At 38.0% G+C, this 19280-nt stretch overlaps 1 protein-coding gene across 2 annotated transcripts; it reads left to right on the top strand.

Moving 5' to 3' along the window:
* LOC18773790 (beta-glucosidase 42) lies at nucleotides 4062–18868 on the top strand. Of its 2 annotated transcripts, none has more exons than XM_020566327.1 (13): nucleotides 4062–4293; nucleotides 5287–5353; nucleotides 5430–5488; nucleotides 5832–5907; nucleotides 6557–6631; nucleotides 6703–6790; nucleotides 8584–8809; nucleotides 9039–9154; nucleotides 9830–10044; nucleotides 10130–10164; nucleotides 10261–10363; nucleotides 10678–10786; nucleotides 18340–18868. In XM_020566327.1, the coding sequence occupies exons 1-13, from the start codon at nucleotides 4189–4191 to the stop codon at nucleotides 18533–18535; spliced, it is 1470 nt and encodes a 489-aa protein (XP_020421916.1). In that variant the 5' UTR covers nucleotides 4062–4188; the 3' UTR covers nucleotides 18536–18868. The 2 variants fall into 2 exon arrangements, with proteins under 2 accessions (XP_020421916.1, XP_007205245.2); XM_007205183.2 differs by lacking the exon at nucleotides 18340–18868 and adding an exon at nucleotides 17256–17557 and having other exon boundaries at nucleotides 4115–4293.

Genomic DNA, 19280 nt, shown 5'->3' with positions numbered 1-19280 from the left:
CACATTAGATATTGAGGATTCGAATGGACACAAAATATCTGCCAAAACATGAGTCAGGAAAACTAAACTGATTCAACAACACTTGTCTGTAGCGTGAGCTAGGGTTGGCCACATAAAAGGCTAGAAGTGTCCAATTTTATTGGAAAAAGTATGATAGTTCACATTAGAGATTGAGGATTCGAATGGACACAAAAGATCTGCCAAAACATGAGTCAAAAAAATTGAATAGATTCAACAATATCCGTCTGTACCGTGAGCTAGGGTTTGCCACATCAAAGGCTAGAAGTTTCCAATTTGAGTGGCAAAAGTATGAAGCATCACATTAGATATTGAGGATTCGAATGGACACAAAATATCTGCCAAAACATGAGTCAAGAAAACTAAACGGATTCAACAACACTTGTCTGTAGCGTGAGCTAGGGTTGGCCACATAAAAGGCTAGAAGTGTCCAATTTTATTGGAAAAAGTGTGAGAGTTCACATTAGAGATTGAGGATTCGAATGGACACAAAAGATCTGCCAAAACATGAGTCAAAAAAATTGAACTGATTCAACCATACCCGTCTATACCGTGAGCTGGGGTTGGCCACATCAAAGGCTAGGAGTTTCCAATTTGAGTGGAAAAAGTATGACACTTCACATTAGAGATTGAGGATTCGAATGGACACAAAATATCTGCCAAAACATGAGTAAAAAAAAATTGAACAGACTCAACAATAACCGTCTGTACCGTGAGCTAGGGTTGTCTACATAAAAGGCTAGGAGTTTCCAATTTGATTGGAAAAAGTATGAGAGTTCACTTTAGAGATTGAGGATTCGAATGGAAACAAAAGATCTGCCAAAACATGAGTCAAAAAAATTGAATTGATTCAACCATACCCGTCTGTACCGTGAGCTAGGGTTGGCCACATCAACGGCTAGGAGTTTCCAATTTGAGTAGAAAAAGTATGACACTTCACATTAGAGATTGAGGATTCGAATGGACACAAAATATCTGCCAAAACATGAATCAAGAAAACTAAACTGATTCAACAACACTTGTCCGTAGCGTGAGCTAGGGTTGGCCACATACAAGGCTAGGAGTGTCCAACTTGATTGGAAAAAGTATGAGAGTTCACATTAGAAATTGAGGATTCGAATGGACACAAAATATCTGCGAAAACATGAATCAAGAAAACTAAACTGATTCAACAACACTTGTCTGTACCGTGAGCTAGGGTTGGCCACATAAAAGGCTAGGAGTGTCCAATTTTATTGGAAAAAGTATGAGAGTTCACATTAGAGATTGAGGATTCGAATGGATACAAAAGATTTGCCAAACATGAGTCAAAAAAATTGAACTGATTCAACCATACCCGTCTATACCGTGAGCTGGGGTTGGCCACATCAAAGGCTAGGAGTTTCCAATTTGAGTGGAAAAAGTATGACACTTCACATTAGAGATTGAGGATTCGAATGGACACAAAATATCTGCCAAAACATGAGTAAAAAAAAATTGAACAGACTCAACAATAACCGTCTGTACCGTGAGCTAGGGTTGTCTACATAAAAGGCTAGGAGTTTCCAATTTGATTGGAAAAAGTATGAGAGTTCACTTTAGAGATTGAGGATTCGAATGGAAACAAAAGATCTGCCAAAACATGAGTCAAAAAAATTGAATTGATTCAACCATACCCGTCTGTACCGTGAGCTAGGGTTGGCCACATCAACGGCTAGGAGTTTCCAATTTGAGTAGAAAAAGTATGACACTTCACATTAGAGATTGAGGATTCGAATGGACACAAAATATCTGCCAAAACGTGAATCAAGAAAACTAAACTGATTCAACAACACTTGTCTGTAGCGTAAGCTAGGGTTGGCCACATACAAGGCTAGGAGTGTCCAATTTGATTGGAAAAAGTATGAGAGTTCACATTAGAGATTGAGGATTCGAATGGACACAAAATATCTGCCAAAACATGAATCAAGAAAACTAAACTGATTCAACAACACTTATCTGTAGCGTGAGCTAGCGTTGGCCACATAAAAGGCTAGGAGTGTCCAATTTGATTGGAAAAAGTATGAGAGTTCAAATGAGAGATTGAGGATTCGAATGGACACAAAAGATCTGCCAAAACATGAGTCAAAAAAATTGAACAGATTCAACAATATCCGTCTGTACCGTGAGCTATGGTTGGCCACATCAAAGGCTAAAAGTTTCCAATTTGAGTGGAAAAAGTATGAGGCATTACATTAGATATTGAGGATTCGAATGGACACAAAATATCTGCCAAAGCATGAGTCAAGAAAATTAAACTGATTCAACAACACTTGTCTGTAGCGTGAGCTAGGGTTGGCCACATAAAAGGCTAGAGGTGTCCAATTTTATTGGAAAAAGTGTGAGAGTTCACATTAGAGATTGAGGATTCGAATGGACACAAAAGATCTGCCAAAACATGAGTCAAAAAAATTGAACTGATTCAACCATACCCGTCTATACCGTGAGCTGGGGTTGGCCACATCAAAGGCTAGGAGTTTCCAATTTGAGTGGAAAAAGTATGACACTTCACATTAGAGATTGAGGATTCGAATGGACACAAAATATCTGCCAAAACATGAATCAAGAAAACTAAACTGATTCAACAACACTTGTCTGTAGCGTAAGCTAGGGTTGGCCACATACAAGGCTAGGAGTGTCCAATTTGATTGGAAAAAGTATGAGAGTTCACATTAGAGACTGAGGATTCGAATGGACACAAAATATCTGCCAAAACATGAATCAAGAAAACTAAACTGATTCAACAACACTTGTCTGTACGTGAGCTAGGGTTGGGCCACATCAAAGGCTAGGAGTTTCCAATTTGAGTGGAAAAAGTATGACACTTCACATTAGAGATTGAGGATTCGAATGGACACAAAATATCTGCCAAAACATGAATCAAGAAAACTAAACTGATTCAACAACACTTGTCTGTAGCGTAAGCTAGGGTTGGCCACATACAAGGCTAGGAGTGTCCAATTTGATTGGAAAAAGTATGAGAGTTCACATTAGAGACTGAGGATTCGAATGGACACAAAATATCTGCCAAAACATGAATCAAGAAAACTAAACTGATTCAACAACACTTGTCTGTACCGTGAGCTAGGGTTGGCCACATAAAAGGCTCGGAGTGTCCAATTTAATTGGAAAAAGTATGAGAGTTCACATTAGAGATTGAGGATTCGAATGGACACAAAAGATCTGCCAAAACATGAGTCAAAAAAATTGAACAGATTCAACAATATCCGTCTGTACCGTGAGCTAGGTTTGGCCACATCAAACGCTAGAAGTTTCCAATTTGAGTGGAAAAAGTATGAGGCATCACATTAGATATTGAGGATTCGAATGGACACAAAATATCTGCCAAAACATGATTCAAGAAAACTAAACTGATTCAACAACACTGGTCTGTAGCGTGAGCTAGGGTTGGCCACATAAAAGGCTAGAAGTGTCCAATTTTATTGGAAAAAGTGTGAGAGTTCACATTAGAGATTGAGGATTCGAATGGGGCCCATGATAGTGGGGTATATAACTGAAAAATATTTAAATAATATTTAACATAAAGCTTTTTGATATGTTATTTTTGACATATTTCTTCCAGCCTTCAAATCCATGTAGGATTTGACTACTCGGTTCGAGCAACTTTAACCTTCAATTTTTGTCATTTTATGTCCATGTGGCAATTTGACATATCGGTTGGAGATGCTCTTAGCCCCACAAAATCCAGCCCTAACGCGATTTAGGAAAAAATGACATAAAGGAGATCGTCTACTTGGAAGGACCATAATATCCCCAACAAACAAAGCATGTGCCCCTCACATGCCTATTTTAATGGATATATGGATGAAATTCTCAACCAAAAAAAAAAAAAAACCAACAGCGGGTACTACATCGGCCATTTTAAATGAGTTCAGGGCTAAATAGGCAGATGAAATAATTCAGGGGTAAGTTCGAAAAGGGTAATAATTCAGGGGGTAAATGGCTAAAAATTCATTTTAAAAGGCAGATGATAGGGACTAAAATTGTAAGATTTGTAACTTATAGGGAACAAAAATAATTTTTTGCCTTCTATTTTGTCCGGGTGTGATTCACCAAACTTTTCAGAGAGAACAGACTCAGACCCACTATTAAGCAAGTGCTTTCCTTATTTGTTGGCAACTACAAGTAGGAATGGCCAAGAAGGACTGCTTGAAGGAATATGGAGAAGCTGATGAAGTCTCTCGCAGTGACTTCCCTCCCAAATTCGTCTTTGGTGTTGCCACTTCTGCATATCAGGTTAGCTGCACTTCAGTTTTAATTGATTACCTTCATTTGTTACAAAGTATGATCTGGGTCTGGGACTTATTTCCTTATACTTCCTACATCGCGTATTGGGTTTTTCTTTTTTCGATCAACTGGTGAGAGGATTCAAAATAGGGAATACCACTAGACCAAAAGGGTGAACTCCGCTTTTCTGTATTCTATTGTGTTGACCACTTTTCTTTTCATAAAATTGTTGTAGAACAGAGAAGTTATTTTCTTTTCCGGGTTCCTTCTGTTAGCTACTGATTCTGATACATTTGAGTGCTTTCCGGAAATTGGTCAATGAATAGTTTTTATTTTTTATTTTATTCTTTATAATTACAAATTTAGCCATCTTCAGTTCTTGTTGCATGTTCTTGAGATTCTTTTCTTGTTCTAAAATTATACATGTTTGGGTTTTGCCACTTTTTAATGCAACGGTTTGGCTGATGAATTTTACGCTTCTTCAGTGCAAAAACATTTTTGTTGTCCTATTTACTCGAATAATAAAACAGAAGAAATTAAGAGAAAAGTTATCACAGCACTCCATATTTGATACAGTCCAACACAATTTCTTTGGCCTTGACAAACGGCATCTACTGCATCTGAATTACCCTCCTCGGCCCATTCCTGTATTGTCTAATAAATAAATGTAAAGAAAATATTTCTAGTAGCTTATTAATGTTGATAATGTGCTTCCATATCAACTTGGTTTCATACTGATGTACTTTGTTAGTTTCCTTATTGTAAATTTTAAGAAGAAAGTTTGCATGTTTGATAGAGACGTCAATTATAACAATGCATCAGGCTATTTTCAAGCATATTTTGCAAAAGAAAATAACTGATAACAGAGTGTTTTTTTACTTCTGTTTTTCTTTTCATTGTCCCCTTTTGTGCCTTTCAGTAGTCTAATGCATTATCTTGTATTTTAAACTTCCAAAAAGCTCAGAGTTCAAGAAATTTTCTCTTCTTCTTGTTTATTTGTAGGTAGAGGGTGCCTGCAACGAGGGCGGTAGGGGTCCTAGTATTTGGGATGCTTTTTCACACTCAAAAGGTACCTTTTCTTCATCAAGCTTATGATAATATCTTCTAGGACCAGAATTTTGCTTGACATTGTCTGGATTCATTAGGGACAATCATTGATGGAAGCAATGGTGACGTTGCAGTGGATCAATATCACCGGTATAAGGTTAGTAATAATAATTTTAGCCACGGTCAAATCATTTTTTTTTTTTCTTTTTGGTCTTTTTGCACCAGATCAATGCTATCTTCCCAAAACTGTTAGTATTTGCAGAGTTTTCAATGTCTTTTCTCCATATTTATGTTGATGGGGAAGAATGAGTACAGATGTATCCATTTTGTTATGGCCTAGTCTGTTAGTAGTCTTTTCCTTTTGGAATGGCTTAGAAGAACATGATCAGATTCTTTACACTTACCCATTCCTTCATTCTAATCATGTAGTTATGCAAATTTGGGATTTCAATTCATGCCGGTCATTTAACATGAATCATAAACCATTTAATGCTAAACAGGAAGATGTTGAACTCATTGCCAAGTTGGGATTTGATGCTTATCGCTTTTCCATATCATGGTCGCGAATATTCCCTGGTATGCTACCCTTTGGTATCTTTCATGGAGTTCTTTCTAATGGTAAAAAGAGTAGGATATAATCAAATTAGATTCAGTATGGTTTTATGTTTAAAAGAATTACTTTGTCACTATTATTTCCTTCTTACAATAGCATTTATCTGGTCATTTGACTCTTCTTGACATCCTGCCTCTGGGAAGTCATCTCTAGATTTAAATATAGTAGCGCATGTGACTTGAATGGCGACTTGTATGATTGCTTCTTCTTAGCGTATATAGGATATAATAAATACTCGACAAATTGACATGTCTAAAACAATTTCTAGATTGAAGTGATCTGTCACCAATTTGGAAAGCTTGAATGGACAATGTTGCAATTATGTTTTGACGACAACTTGATAATTGATTCTTCAAGACAACTGAAGGATAGTTGTGGAAAATGTTTTCTGAGTTGTCTATTTAAAGTTGTAAAAACATTTTGAGATTACAATGTGACATGTTCTAAGCGGATATACCCAAGCACAGAATTCAGACAGGGACTTCGAAAAGTTTTTGAACTGTATGTGCATGTTCCATTTTCTCTCTTGGCTCAGCTTAATTTTGATGATGACTGTATATTTCTTATGGTTCTTTTTTTTCCTTTTTTTTCTTTTTTTTTTTTTGGTTGCAGATGGTCTGGGAACCAAAGTCAATGAAGAAGGGATTTCTTACTATAACAATGTCATTAACAATCTCCTTGAAAAGGGTATGAATTTGCTTACATTCATTTCCTTCTAGTTGCATGGATGAACCATATTCAACAGTTTGTTCTTGCAGGTATCCAGCCTTATGTAACACTGTACCATTGGGATCTACCCTTGTACCTTCATGAGAATATGGGAGGGTGGTTGAATAAGAAAATTGTGTAAGTAATGTATCATTTAATTATCTATTTTATTTTATTTTTGCAAATACCTTGATATCAAATAAGTTTTTCATGTTGTTTTTATGTAAAAAAATCTTGTGAAAAAATTAGTTTGCTACATTTCATTTGTCAAAATTGCAAACGTATAGAAATTAAAGATCTTGTGAAGGAAATAGTTTGCTACATTTCATTTTTAAATATTTCCAAACTTACAGACATTTTGAAGTATTTTCATCTCCCTTTGAGTGTATGTCTAGAATTTTAATCCTAGTTTTGGGTGAATGCTCTTTGAACAATATGGACTACTGAGGATATATATATATATATATATCGTATCAAGCATGCACCCTCCATGTGCAGCCCCATCCTACAAGTAGAGAGCTAGAAATATGTTGAGAGAGAGAGAGAGACATATAGGTGAATTTCCACCCTCCACCTTACAAACCAACAATGAAGTGGAGAATGGAGATCGAACTCGGCACCTCTTGCAAACCAAACTCCAGTCCCATGTTAGACAGACCCACTAGGCCCAAAATCCTAAGTTGTTAGGAATGGGTCAACAATGTATATCAAGCTTACAATATTATGAATCAATCCACTAGAAGCTAAAATAGGTCTCTACCTTTTGGAGCTCAATCTTTATCTAAAATGATGAGTTACTTTTATTGACTAATCGTGCATTGCTCTTTCTTTTGGCCAATCATGCATTGCTCTTTCTTTTGGCCAATCGTGCATTGCTCTTTCTTTTGGCCAACCCTGCATTGCTCTTTCTTTTGGCCAACCCTGCATTGCTCTTTCTTTTGGCTCTTTGTATCACTACTGTACTGCATGAGAGAAAAGCAAGTTTCTGATTAGTGTCTTTATCAGGGTGACTAAATTTTAGGATGAGGCTTTATGGTGTGTGCTATTTGCAGATGATATTTCTTTGATTGGATAAACCAGAGCAGGGGTGAATGCTAAAAATTAGAGTCATGGAGAAAAATTCAATCAAAATGGGTATAAAACTGAGTACTAAGAGAATACAATTATAACAAAAGAAGAAATACAAGTGTGGATGTGCAGAAAATTGAGGGTCAAAAGAATCCCAAAAGCGAAGATGACGTGGCTTATAGTAACTAACTCTTATGCAAGAAGGTTAGGTGGCACCTGTTGGGGATAAAATGAGAGAGAAAGGACTAACGTGGTTACTACATTCAATGAAGATCGTAAGATGTGCCAATAAGACTATTCCTTTTAGTGTGATTATTCTTGATTGGTGGGGAGTTTTGTACTGCGGGCTTTCTGGCATGGTGCTCTGTCTGTTGGTTTAGGTTTTCTCATTGGGCTTTTGTGTTTCTTCTGCTGTATTAGGTGTTTTATGGACTACTTGTCCCCATGATTCTTGTATTCCTTATGTTTTCTCGTGATAAATCTTATGCTTCTTATAAATAAATAAATAAATAAAGAAAGATGCACCAAGTAGAAAGAATGACTTAATCATTTGAGAGGGTAGTGCCAAGAGAAGAGGAGACAAAAACACTCGGTGATAATACTCTGGGCAGCAAGAAAATTCAGGGTCTTATGGCTAATTTGAAAGGTTCTGTTATGGGCTACAAGTTGTAGCAATCTGAAAATCATCGACAATACAGCAGTTTGCCTGCATCAATAATAGCAACAAGGGAAATCAAAAATTGGTTTACAATAAAAACCTTCATTACTTTCAAGGAAAATAGAAATTATAGTAATTTTCTATAAACATTTATGTCATTGTTAAACAGTGTCCTCGTAGTCAATCAGATTTTGTGAAAATGCAGAGACTACTTCTCAGTCTACGCTGACACTTGCTTTGCAAGTTTTGGTGATAGAGTAAAGGACTGGATTACAATTAATGAGCCTCTTCAGACAGCCATTAATGGTTATGGTGTTGGGATATTTGCTCCTGGAAGACATGAATGTTCATCAACAGAACCATATTTGGTTGCACACCACCAACTGTTGGCCCATGCTGCGGCTGTTTCCATATACCGAAGCAAGTATAAGGTATAGTGTTCAATTACTTTTTTTTGTCTCTTTCACTTGGAGATTTTCAGCCTTTTGTCTCTTCCTTCCAGCCTTTTCTCCATCTATTCCACTACCGGATCCCAAAAACAGTTTTCCCATGGGTTACCAACAAGCGGTAGCCCCAAGTATGTCAGTGGCCATTTTCCCACTTCACATCCCAATTGTAATATTTTGTTCTTACTCTTGCTGCTATTTTTTGTCCTTTCAGGACAAACAAGGGGGACAAGTGGGCTTGACCATTGACTGTGAATGGGCTGAGGCTAATTCAGACAAAATTGAAGACAAAATTGCTGCAGCTAGGCGCCTAGATTTTCAGCTTGGATGGTAATTACTCATTCCCTAATTATTTACTATTTGGTCACAGAACTACTGTTAACAAAAAGTTTAGTATCTTCTATGTTGAAATTACCAACACACTAATGTGCTTGATTAAATCATCTCTAAGTTGAAAGTACATTCAAGAACTTATGTTGTTTTTTATTCACTTGGAGAACCATCTTCCATATTTCCTACATTGGTCAGTGTGAGTTATTCAATCCAAGAGACTAGGCCCGTGATAAATGACAAAAAAAAAAAAAAAAAAAAAAAATCCAGTGTTTGAAGCTTTAGAACTACTGAGCATATCCATCATTTTCATATATCATGCTACTCATACCGATTATCCTAGGATTCCCATAGACTTGAAATGTAACATAGCTGTCTTGCTGCTTTTGGTTAGAAGTAAATCATATTGAAACATACATTCTGGTTAAATCCTTATAAGATATAATAGCTATGCTGAAACATATGAAACAGCAGATGGGCCACACTGTTAAATGGGTGTCAAATGAGTTTAGCATTTTCAAAGGCAAAAAATTCACACTGAACTGGGTTTTTCTCAGTACCTTTCTTTGAGTTCAGCTCTGCCCACCGCCTACCCAGGCAGTTTGTTAGATGAAATCAAATGGTTTTCTCTCCTGTAGTATTGTTTAGAATCCATCTCAACTAATTCCAAAGCAGGTTCTTAGATCCAATATATTATGGAGAATACCCCAAAGCTATGCGTGAAAGACTTGGAGATCGGCTTCCCATATTCTCTGAGGAAGATAAGGAATTGCTTGAGAACTCATTAGACTTTGTTGGTCTGAATCACTATACGTCAAGATTTATTGCTCATGTAAGAGAGACCCCCGAGGATGGTAATTTTTATAAATCACAAGAGATGGAGAGAATTGGTAAAATTCTGTAACTACCACATCATTCCTTTTCAAAGCAAAAAAATTTCTTGATCCTTGTTTAATGTTCTCTCTTTATCATCAGCTGAATGGGAAGGTGGTGAGGCTATTGGTGAGAAGGTATGAACTCTCTCATGCACACACATTCCACTTACTGTGCTGCACACATGTGGCTTATAGGGTGTTTCCAGTCTACTGAAAGATTTTGTGTTGCAGGCAGCATCAGAATGGCTTTATGTTGTTCCTTGGGGCATCCATAAAGTTCTGAATTACATAGCACAGAGATACAATAATCCAGCAATATATGTTACTGAGAATGGTATGCATGGAGAGACTTTCCTAGGAAAATAAAATTGATTGGGAATTTAAATTGTAGTTTAATCTCACTTGGGAGCCAAGGAGTACATTCAGTCCCTGTTTGGTTAGCGATTGGCTAATATTGTCCTTCTGCATTTCCTTATTGTATAAACAAAATATAATCCGGAGATGAAGTCATAATTAAAATACTTCTGATTATTGATCTGGAAAATGACTTAATGCGCCCTTGTCAGAAGTTGGTACAAACCATAGGAGTTTGCACTTATTCTACGTTATGATTTTTTTTAATTTTCTTTTTTCTGAACCCTATTACAGGTATGGATGATGAAGATAATGACACTTCCCCACTTCATGAAATGCTAGATGACAATCTGAGAGTTAGTTACTTTAAGAGATACCTTTCAGCAGTTGCCAATGCAATGAGGTAGGTCGACTTCATTTTGTCCATTTTATCATATTCTTTCTTTGTAATGGTGGGTGCACTAATTGTTCAGTCAAATTGTAGTATAGGTCCTACACAAAACAGACTTTACAAATTCCATACATTAGCATGTCATTCTGAGACTGCATGGAGCAGCTCTACCATCACAAGATAGAGTTCATGGCAGCATTATCTGTCTTGATGTACAGGGTGTTGGCGTTATTATTAGGTTCAGGGTTTATTATTTAATATAGTTGACTTTGTATACTTACCTTTTTTTATACTTTGTAGATCTTATAAATACCTCAGAATGAGAAGAATAAAATCATTTGATTCATTCAGATTTCTAGATGGTGCAATCGATCTGATTGGCTCTACTGCGATCTGAAACCCTAAAAAAACCATAAAACTCTCTACTGCTGCCGTACATATCTAGGGTTTTTCCCTTGTGTCGCTGCTATTTTTCCTAATTTTTTTCTACTATCGCCACACCTCTCTAGGGTTGTTTACCCTACTTCTATGTTGATGCAACCTTCTAAACCTTCATCAAGGGTATACTGACTTTGGTGTTGTTACCTCTAACCCTAAACACAAAACCCAATTCTGTTGCCAATATGTCTACTCTTACCAGCGAAATTAATCCTTTTGGGCCCTTGTCAGAGACACCCACTTTTAGCATTCAGCAAGACGTTGCTTCCTATCCCATCAACGTCAACTGGATGGGACAAATTATCACCTATGGTCCATGGTTTTGGAGATGCATGTCGCAACTCGTAAGAAATATGGTATATTTCTGGTACCAAAGCTGCACCCGATACTTCTGATCAGAAGTATGAAGAATGGGTGGTCGAGGATGCCTTAGTGAAGTCATGGCTCATCAACTCCATGCATACCAGTCTCATGTTGAACTTTATTCAATGTGAAACTGCGTAGGATGTGTGGGATACAGTGAAAAAGGCCTATCATGATGCTTCTGACTCTTCTCAAGTCTATGAATTGATGTAGTCCTTTCAACTTCGACAAAATGGTCGGCCCTTATCCACTTAGTTTACTGAGATGAATTCTCTCTTTATGGAATTGGACTATCTTGTCCGAATGATCTTGAGAATCCATTCGATATTGCTAAATTGAAGAAACGTACCTCTGAAGAACGTGTCTACATGTTTCTTACTGGTCTCTATCACAATCTTGACCAAGTGTGTAGTCGCGCGTCGGCTTTTGTACCTCTTCCTTATCTTAATGAGGCTTATGTCATGGTGCGTCGGGAGGCCCAATTACAATTTACTACGACTGCCTAGGGTTCCACTGAAGCATCGACTCTTGTGACCAAGAAGCCTCAACATCACCCAGTTCTCGACTCTGGTCCTAACTCCAACTCTGCTGGGTGTACATACTGTAATGGCACAAAGCATGTGAGGGAAAATTGGTGGGATATCCGGAGTGGTTCAAACTAAAACAGGCTGCTCGCAAGGATAAATAGAAATCCCTAGCGCATTAAGTCTCATCGGACTCACCAACAACAGCCATTGCCTCTCAGGTTTCTTGTTCCTCAACCATTACAAGTAATATGGGTTGTGCTTTCTCCTCTTCCTCTACCCGACCTTGGATCATTGCCTTTGAAGCCTCGGATCACATGACCAATGACTCTTCTTGGTTCTAGCTTCTACTGCACCTCATCGCAGCTTAGTTAAAGTTGTTAATGGTGTGCTCTTACTTATGTTCAAGAAGCTGGTTTCCTTAAATAATTTGCTTTATGTTTGTCAAATTACCATACAATTAAATTGTTTTATAACCTTGTCAAGAAGACGACGATTGGAATTGGTAAGGAGAAGGGTGATCTCTATTATTTTGAAGAAACTGACTCTGTTGGCCATGTGCTTCAAATTGATGGGGATTATACATCAGAACCATATAAGATTATGTTATGGCATCGCCGTTTAGGACATCCATCTTTCGTGTATTTTGAACGCTTATTTCCAAGTTTATTTACAAAGGTTTTGAGTTCTAATTTACGGTGTGAACATTGCATTTTGGTTAAGAATCATTGTGTTACTTTTCAATCTTCCTCCATTTAAAGTGAACAACCTTTTCCTATTGTTAACACTGATGTTTTGGGTCTATTTTCTTCTACTTCTGGTGCCAAGTGGTTTGTGTCATTTATTGATGATTGCACTAGAGTCTGTTGGATTTATCTTAGGAAGCGGAAAAGTGATGACTTCTATACTTCCAAAATTTTATCGATTGATTTGTACGCAGTTTTGGGCCCAATTTCAGGTGTTTCGTTCAGATAATGGGGAGGAATACCTCAATTAGACTCTTGCTGATTTCTTCCATCAACATGGGATTTTCCCTCAGACGACACGTGTGTACTTCTCAATAAAAGGGGATCGTAGAACGTAAGAATCACCATCCATTTGAGGCGGCCTAATCCTTATGTTTCACTTTGCAGGTTTCGAAAAAGTTTTGTGGTGATGCTATCATGGTTGTTGCCCCCTCATGTCTTGGATTATCATACTCCTCTTCATATGTTGTTTACCTTTCATTCGATCCCTGATCTCTTTTCCCTAGATTTTAAGGTGTTTGGATGTGTCTGTTATGTTCATATTCACTTTATCCACATTGACAAATTGGATCCTCAGGCTCTCAAGTGTTTTCTTGGGCTACTCTTCTATCCAAATAGGTTACAAGTGTTTTCATCCTCCCACTAGCAAGTACTGTCTCCATGGATGTGGAGTTTCAGGAACACACTTCTTATTTTTCTCAGGAAGTCCCTAATTCTCTCCTTCATGGGGAGCATCTAGTGCATTTGGAGTTTAGTGATTATTTGATCAAGTTACTGGTTGATGAGATTTTGGGCTTGAATCAGAGTGGGGCAGATTTACAGACAGACATTGAACCTCAGGGGAAGTCACCTTCGGCTGTAAAGGGAAAAGAGAATTCTAAGGTTCTCTAATCTCTTCCCTCTATTTCAACTCATGTGGTCTACAAAACGTATCAAAAGAGAAAATTCCGGTTGATATTGTCTCTAATGAAGTTGACGAAGTTGATTCTTCAGCTAATCCTTCTTTTGATACCACTACTCTATTCCAATCGACTTCTCGTGAGCATGCATTTGTAGTAGCATCATGTGGTACAAACATCTAATACTTCTCTTTTGTCTGTTGATCCTAATAATTCTGAGTCTCTTTCTTTGAACCCGATTGGTGACGATCAAGAGTGGAGTGCACATCCTACGTAAGGAATAAACCAGATCGTTTTGTTTTCTCCTCTAGTAATTTGTTCCTTGCCCTATTTCTAACTATTTGTCCTATCATCGTCTTTCTAAATCTCATCTAGCCTTTGCACTTCAGTTGACTTATGTGTCTACCTAACTCTTTTCAAGAAGCTCTAGAAGATTCAAAGTGGAAATCTGCAATGGTAGAGGAAATGAAGGCTCTCCAAGCAAATGGTACATGGGATATGGTGAATATTCCTGATGAGAAGAGGATTGTAGGTCGTAAATGGGTGTTTACAGTCAAGCATAAACCAAATGGATCAATTGAAAGGTACAAAACACGGCTTGTGGCCAAGGGTTAATACTCAAATTTATAGAGTGGACTACTTGGAAACGTTTGCTTCAGTAGCTAAGATAAACACAATTTAGGTAATCTTATCCCTTGTCGCAAACTTGGATTGGCCATTACGCCAGTTCGACATGAAGAACACCTTCTTACATGGGGACCTACAAGGTCCTCCTTTAGGGTTTGCACCAAAGAAAGGAAAAGTGTGCAAGTTCAAAAAACTAAAAAACCTAAATTAAGAAAAAGGCACTTCATGGTCTAAAACAGTCGCTAAGAGCTTGGTTTGGCTTTTTAAGTCAATCTATGAAGGATTATGGGTTTAAACAATCTCAAGTTGACTGCACTTTGTTCATAACCATGGTGGTGACAAGATTACTATGTTAATTGTGTATGTGGATGACATGGTGGTTATAGGAAACAATACACATGAGATGGAAGAACTCCATGGTTAGCTAAAGAGTTCGAGATGAAGGATTTAGGAACTCACAAGTATTTCTTAGGAATAGAACATCTTGTTTAAAGCAAGGGATATTTTTATCTCAATGCAAATACATCCTAGATCTCATGGCCAAGAGTGGCAAGTCAGCATGTGAACCTGTTGACACCCCAATAGTGGTGAACCACAATTTGACAATTGATCCATACCAAGTATCAACAAGGAGAGATACCAATGGCTAGTTGGGAAATTAAATTATTTAGCTCACATGATTTGTCATATGCAATTAGTATGGTAAGCCAGTTCATGCCTAACCCAGGTATTCAACATATGGAGGTTGTAGATCGTATAATTTAGTATTTGAATTCGTCTCTTGTTAGAGGAATTTTGTTCTCTAAGAATGGAAACTTGGATATAGAGGGTTACACAGACACTGATTATGCAGGATCTAAGTTTGATAGGAAGTCTTTATTTGGTTATGCGTCATTCGTAGGAGGCAATCTAGTAACTTGGAGAAGCAAGAAACAAATTGTGGTGTCTTTGTCTAGTGCGGAAGCTGAATATTGAGCTCTTCATCATGCTATGACAAAGTTGATATGGTTGAAGATCCTAATGAAGCAAATTGGATTTGGCCCTATGGTGTTGCATTGTGATAATACAGCAACCATTAAAATTGCTAATATTCCTATCCAACATGACACATGAAACATATTAAGATTGACAGACATTTCATCAAGGATAATATTGTGACCAGCATAATTATTGTGCCTCACATCAAGAGAGCAAACCAACTAGCAAACATGATGACCGTTGCAGTTTCTAGCAAAGACTTCCATACATCACTATCCAAGTTGGGCATATATCATATCTATGCGCCAACTTGAGGGAGAGGATTGGCGTGATACATTAGGTTTAGGGTTTATTATTTAATATAGTTGACTTTGTAGACTTTGTACATCTTATAAATACCTCAAAAAGAAAAGAATAAAATCATTTGATTCATTCAGAGTTCTAGATAGGGTTAGGCTTTGAAAATATGCATGTGTACAATTGTTTTTTCTTCATGGTTTGTGATACTGGAATTTCCCTAAAATATGAAGTCCAAAAAATCTGGAGAGTTGGTGTGTGCTATGACTTTGTGGATGTGAACTGTAAAGGGTAGACTTCTCTATCTTTTGTCTCTCTGTCTGCGTGAAAAGCTCAAGTGGGTTCTCTCATAAACACACAGAAACAACAAGTGAAGGTAGAAGGACGGTGTTGCTTAAGGGTGTTGAGGCTGAAGCGTCGTTGTCGACCAGAGTAGACTATGTTAGGAGTGTGAGAGAGATGGAATAGAAGTTTAAGGGTTTCCATGGGTGTTTTGGCGTCAGTTGGGCTTTTCGCGGGTACTGTTTTGTTTTTAATATGAGAGAGAGAGAGAGAGAGAGAGAGAGAGAGAGAGAGAGAGAGAGAGCCAAGTGCTTCTCTTGTTTTTGGCCTGCAACGCTTTTAAGAAGAAGCACCTCTCAAGTGCTTCTTCCAAAACCACTCTTTTTTGCTTTAGGATCTCACCCAAAGCGCTTTTGCAATTTTTGCCAAACACCATTTTTAAAAGACACAAGCGTTTTTCGCTGCTCCAAAAGCGACCAAACGAGCCCCGTCACATAGATGGGTTACTAGGAGACACGTGGGTTGCTGGGACCTCCTTACGCACACGCGGGTGGCTAGGACCTCCTTACCCACACGCGGGTGTCATCCAATCAAATTGAAAACGTTCCACAAATGAAAGCCGGGTTTGTAACGAATGGAAGTAACCTTGGATAATATGAAATTCACCCCCTTGAGGACCTAATCCCTATGCAAAATGTCAAGAAAACAATTTCAAGATTTTTTTTTCAAAATCAAAAGAGCGATTGGATTGAAAAAATAAAGGACTTCTTGGATAATATGAAATTCACCCCCTTGAGGACCTAATCCCTATGCAAAATGTCAAGAAAACAATTTCATTGGTAGAAAAGACACGAATCTCTATTTAAATTCACTAGTAAACTTATCTATTTTTCTAGTGGAAACTGTAAAAGGGCATAGACAGAGCCAAACATATGAAGTAGCCCAGCAAATAGGTGTGACTTGACCCCATAGGCCACGTTTGTTACACAAGGCTGTCTTGGCATGGACTCTGCTTAGTGACTGTCTTGGATTGACTTGGCTTGGTTTAAGCTGGATTACATTTGTCCAACATTTGGTGTCTGCTTGAACTAGAACTAAGTTTTATTATTTTTAGAACTTTTAAAAACAAGGGCAGATTTTTTTTTTTTTTTTTTTTTTTGAACTTTTCTTCTCTCTGCATCTCATTCTTCTTCGTCTTCCTCCTCCGTCTTCTCCATCCCCCCTCCTCCTCTTATTCTCAGTTTCTTTTTTATCTGTGCTTTTTTTTTTTGTCCGAAATTTTTCTCCCATTTACTCGTCTTCTCCTTCTTCTCCTTTTCTCCCTCAGCTCGCGAAGCCGTTGTCGTCGCCTACAACCCTAAGTCCAAGCTATGAAGTCCTCGTTGTCTGCCATTGGTGCCAACCAAAACCGTATGGCTGAGATGGTGGTTTTTCTTATCATCTGAGTTTTGAATGGAAGTCAAATTTTATACTTTTGGATTTGGGGCTGAGTTTGGTATGGATCTAAGTTTGAATTGTTCTTGGAGTTAGGTTTCTAGTCATTTTTTTGTTGTTTCCCAGAAATTTGATGAAGAAGCATGATGGTATGTATATTACACATACAAGAATATGAGATGCATCTTCTTTCTACTAGTTATTTTTGTTCTAGCTGTGATGGTGGGAGGTTTGTAACGGTTGCAGGCGCTCGACGATAACGAGGGGCTATTTGTCCCCCCTGTCTACACAGGCTTCAGTAACACCACTTAAGAAGGTGGTTTTGGTGGGACCAATACTAGTAATCCCACTTAAAATTAGTACCAAGTAAAACAAACATGAGATAAAAAGTTAGTACAAGCCAGTCCAAGCCTATAAGGTGTACCAAACAGGCCTTTACAGCTAAGTGAGAACTACTCCAGTCATACAAATTCCAGGTTGAGTCCTCTGACCGCAGGACTGATCCCTTTAATAATTATCCTAGACCTTTCCAGAAGGATCCCTTTTTCCGATACCACATTAATAACAACTAGTTCCCAAGGCAACATTAATAACAGCTAGACAGACTCTTTAGACTCCCAATAGAACATTAATAACCAATAAACAAACTCCCAATACATAACTAATAACAATGAAGACACTTGGTAAATTTTTCCAGGCATCTCTCAAAAAGTGCTATCCCCGTACATGAGAGTTTCTCTCCTCTCAAAGATCTTGTAAGATCTATTTACTGCATCAGAAGGAGTAGACATAGATGACACATTTGAAAACTCACAACATAGCTTCACTTGATCAAGTTTTCTTCATCTTGAGTGTGCACTCATTTTTTTTTTTCATTTTGCACTCATATTTTACCAGTGTGTGAACATCAGTGTGCGAACAATGAAATCCTATCAGGTAACAAGAAAAAGCAATGCTGTAACATTTTTCCTGGACAGGGATGGAGCAGACGTGAGGGGATACTTTGCGTGGTCATTACTAGATAACTTTGAGTGGGCTCAAGGCTATACCAAGCGTTTTGGTTTAGTTTACATCGACTACAAGAATGAGCTCTCTAGGCACCCAAAATCTTCGGCCTACTGGTTTTTGAGGTTCTTTAAAGGTGGTGAAGGGAAACATGACAAGGAACAGTAATGGAAAATTTAGCTGACAACTGCCATCCATGAGAGGGACTGCCCAGGAACTTTATCTTTTCACGTACCAACTTAAACTGCTTGCTGCTTCAATTGGTTTCAAACCAATGGACTCCTCTGGAACTCATTTTGAGCTTTTGTAAGTCACCCCGAAGTGTATGTACTAAGACATTTTTATCCCTGAATATGTCAGTGTGTTCTTTAATCATCTCGGAAACATATGATCGAGTTGACTAACTCTTCTCTCTCCTTTTCTTCCATAATGAATTTGAATGTATTATCATTGACAATTTTATGACCAGAGTTAATAGTCATAAGAATGTCAAGTTCACAACCTTATGAACATAAAGGTCTACCCCCGCCTATCTACCCATGTATCACTGCCACTCCAATCCCCCCAGCTCTGCTCATCTACTCATCTATCACCAGCCAGAGCCGCACCCACACAGCCACTATCTCTATCTCCACCGTTTCTCGTATGATCACCTCCTCCCACGACCATACCCACCCTACAGTCATAATACACCCCAGGGGACCAAGGACCAAAGTATCACCATTTTAGAGAAAGACACAACCCCGTGTATAATTCTACACTTAGATAAAGACATTGAAGGGCAAGCTTCCTTCATGGAATAATTGATCATGAAGTTGGCATCATGATGGAGGTTGTGGTCCAAGTCACAGTTTGGTAAGAAGAGCATGGAATTTTAACTCGTATCTACAAAGTGAAGACCAGGGCAAGTGGG

This window comes from Prunus persica, chromosome G6 (assembly GCF_000346465.2).
Source record: "Prunus persica cultivar Lovell chromosome G6, Prunus_persica_NCBIv2, whole genome shotgun sequence".
NCBI lineage: Eukaryota > Viridiplantae > Streptophyta > Magnoliopsida > Rosales > Rosaceae > Prunus > Prunus persica.
Note: the sequence above shows the minus strand (reverse complement) of the source record. Positions and strands in the feature narration are given on the sequence as shown.

Coding starts and splice junctions, on each gene's coding strand:
- LOC18773790 (XM_020566327.1), top strand. CDS start 4,189: ATGGCCAAGAAGGACTGCTTGAAGGAATATGGAGAAGCTGATGAAGTC. Junction 5,908..6,556: donor ATGGTCGCGAATATTCCCTG/GTATGCTACCCT, acceptor TTTTGGTTGCAG/ATGGTCTGGGAACCAAAGTC. Junction 10,364..10,677: donor AATATATGTTACTGAGAATG/GTATGCATGGAG, acceptor ACCCTATTACAG/GTATGGATGATGAAGATAAT.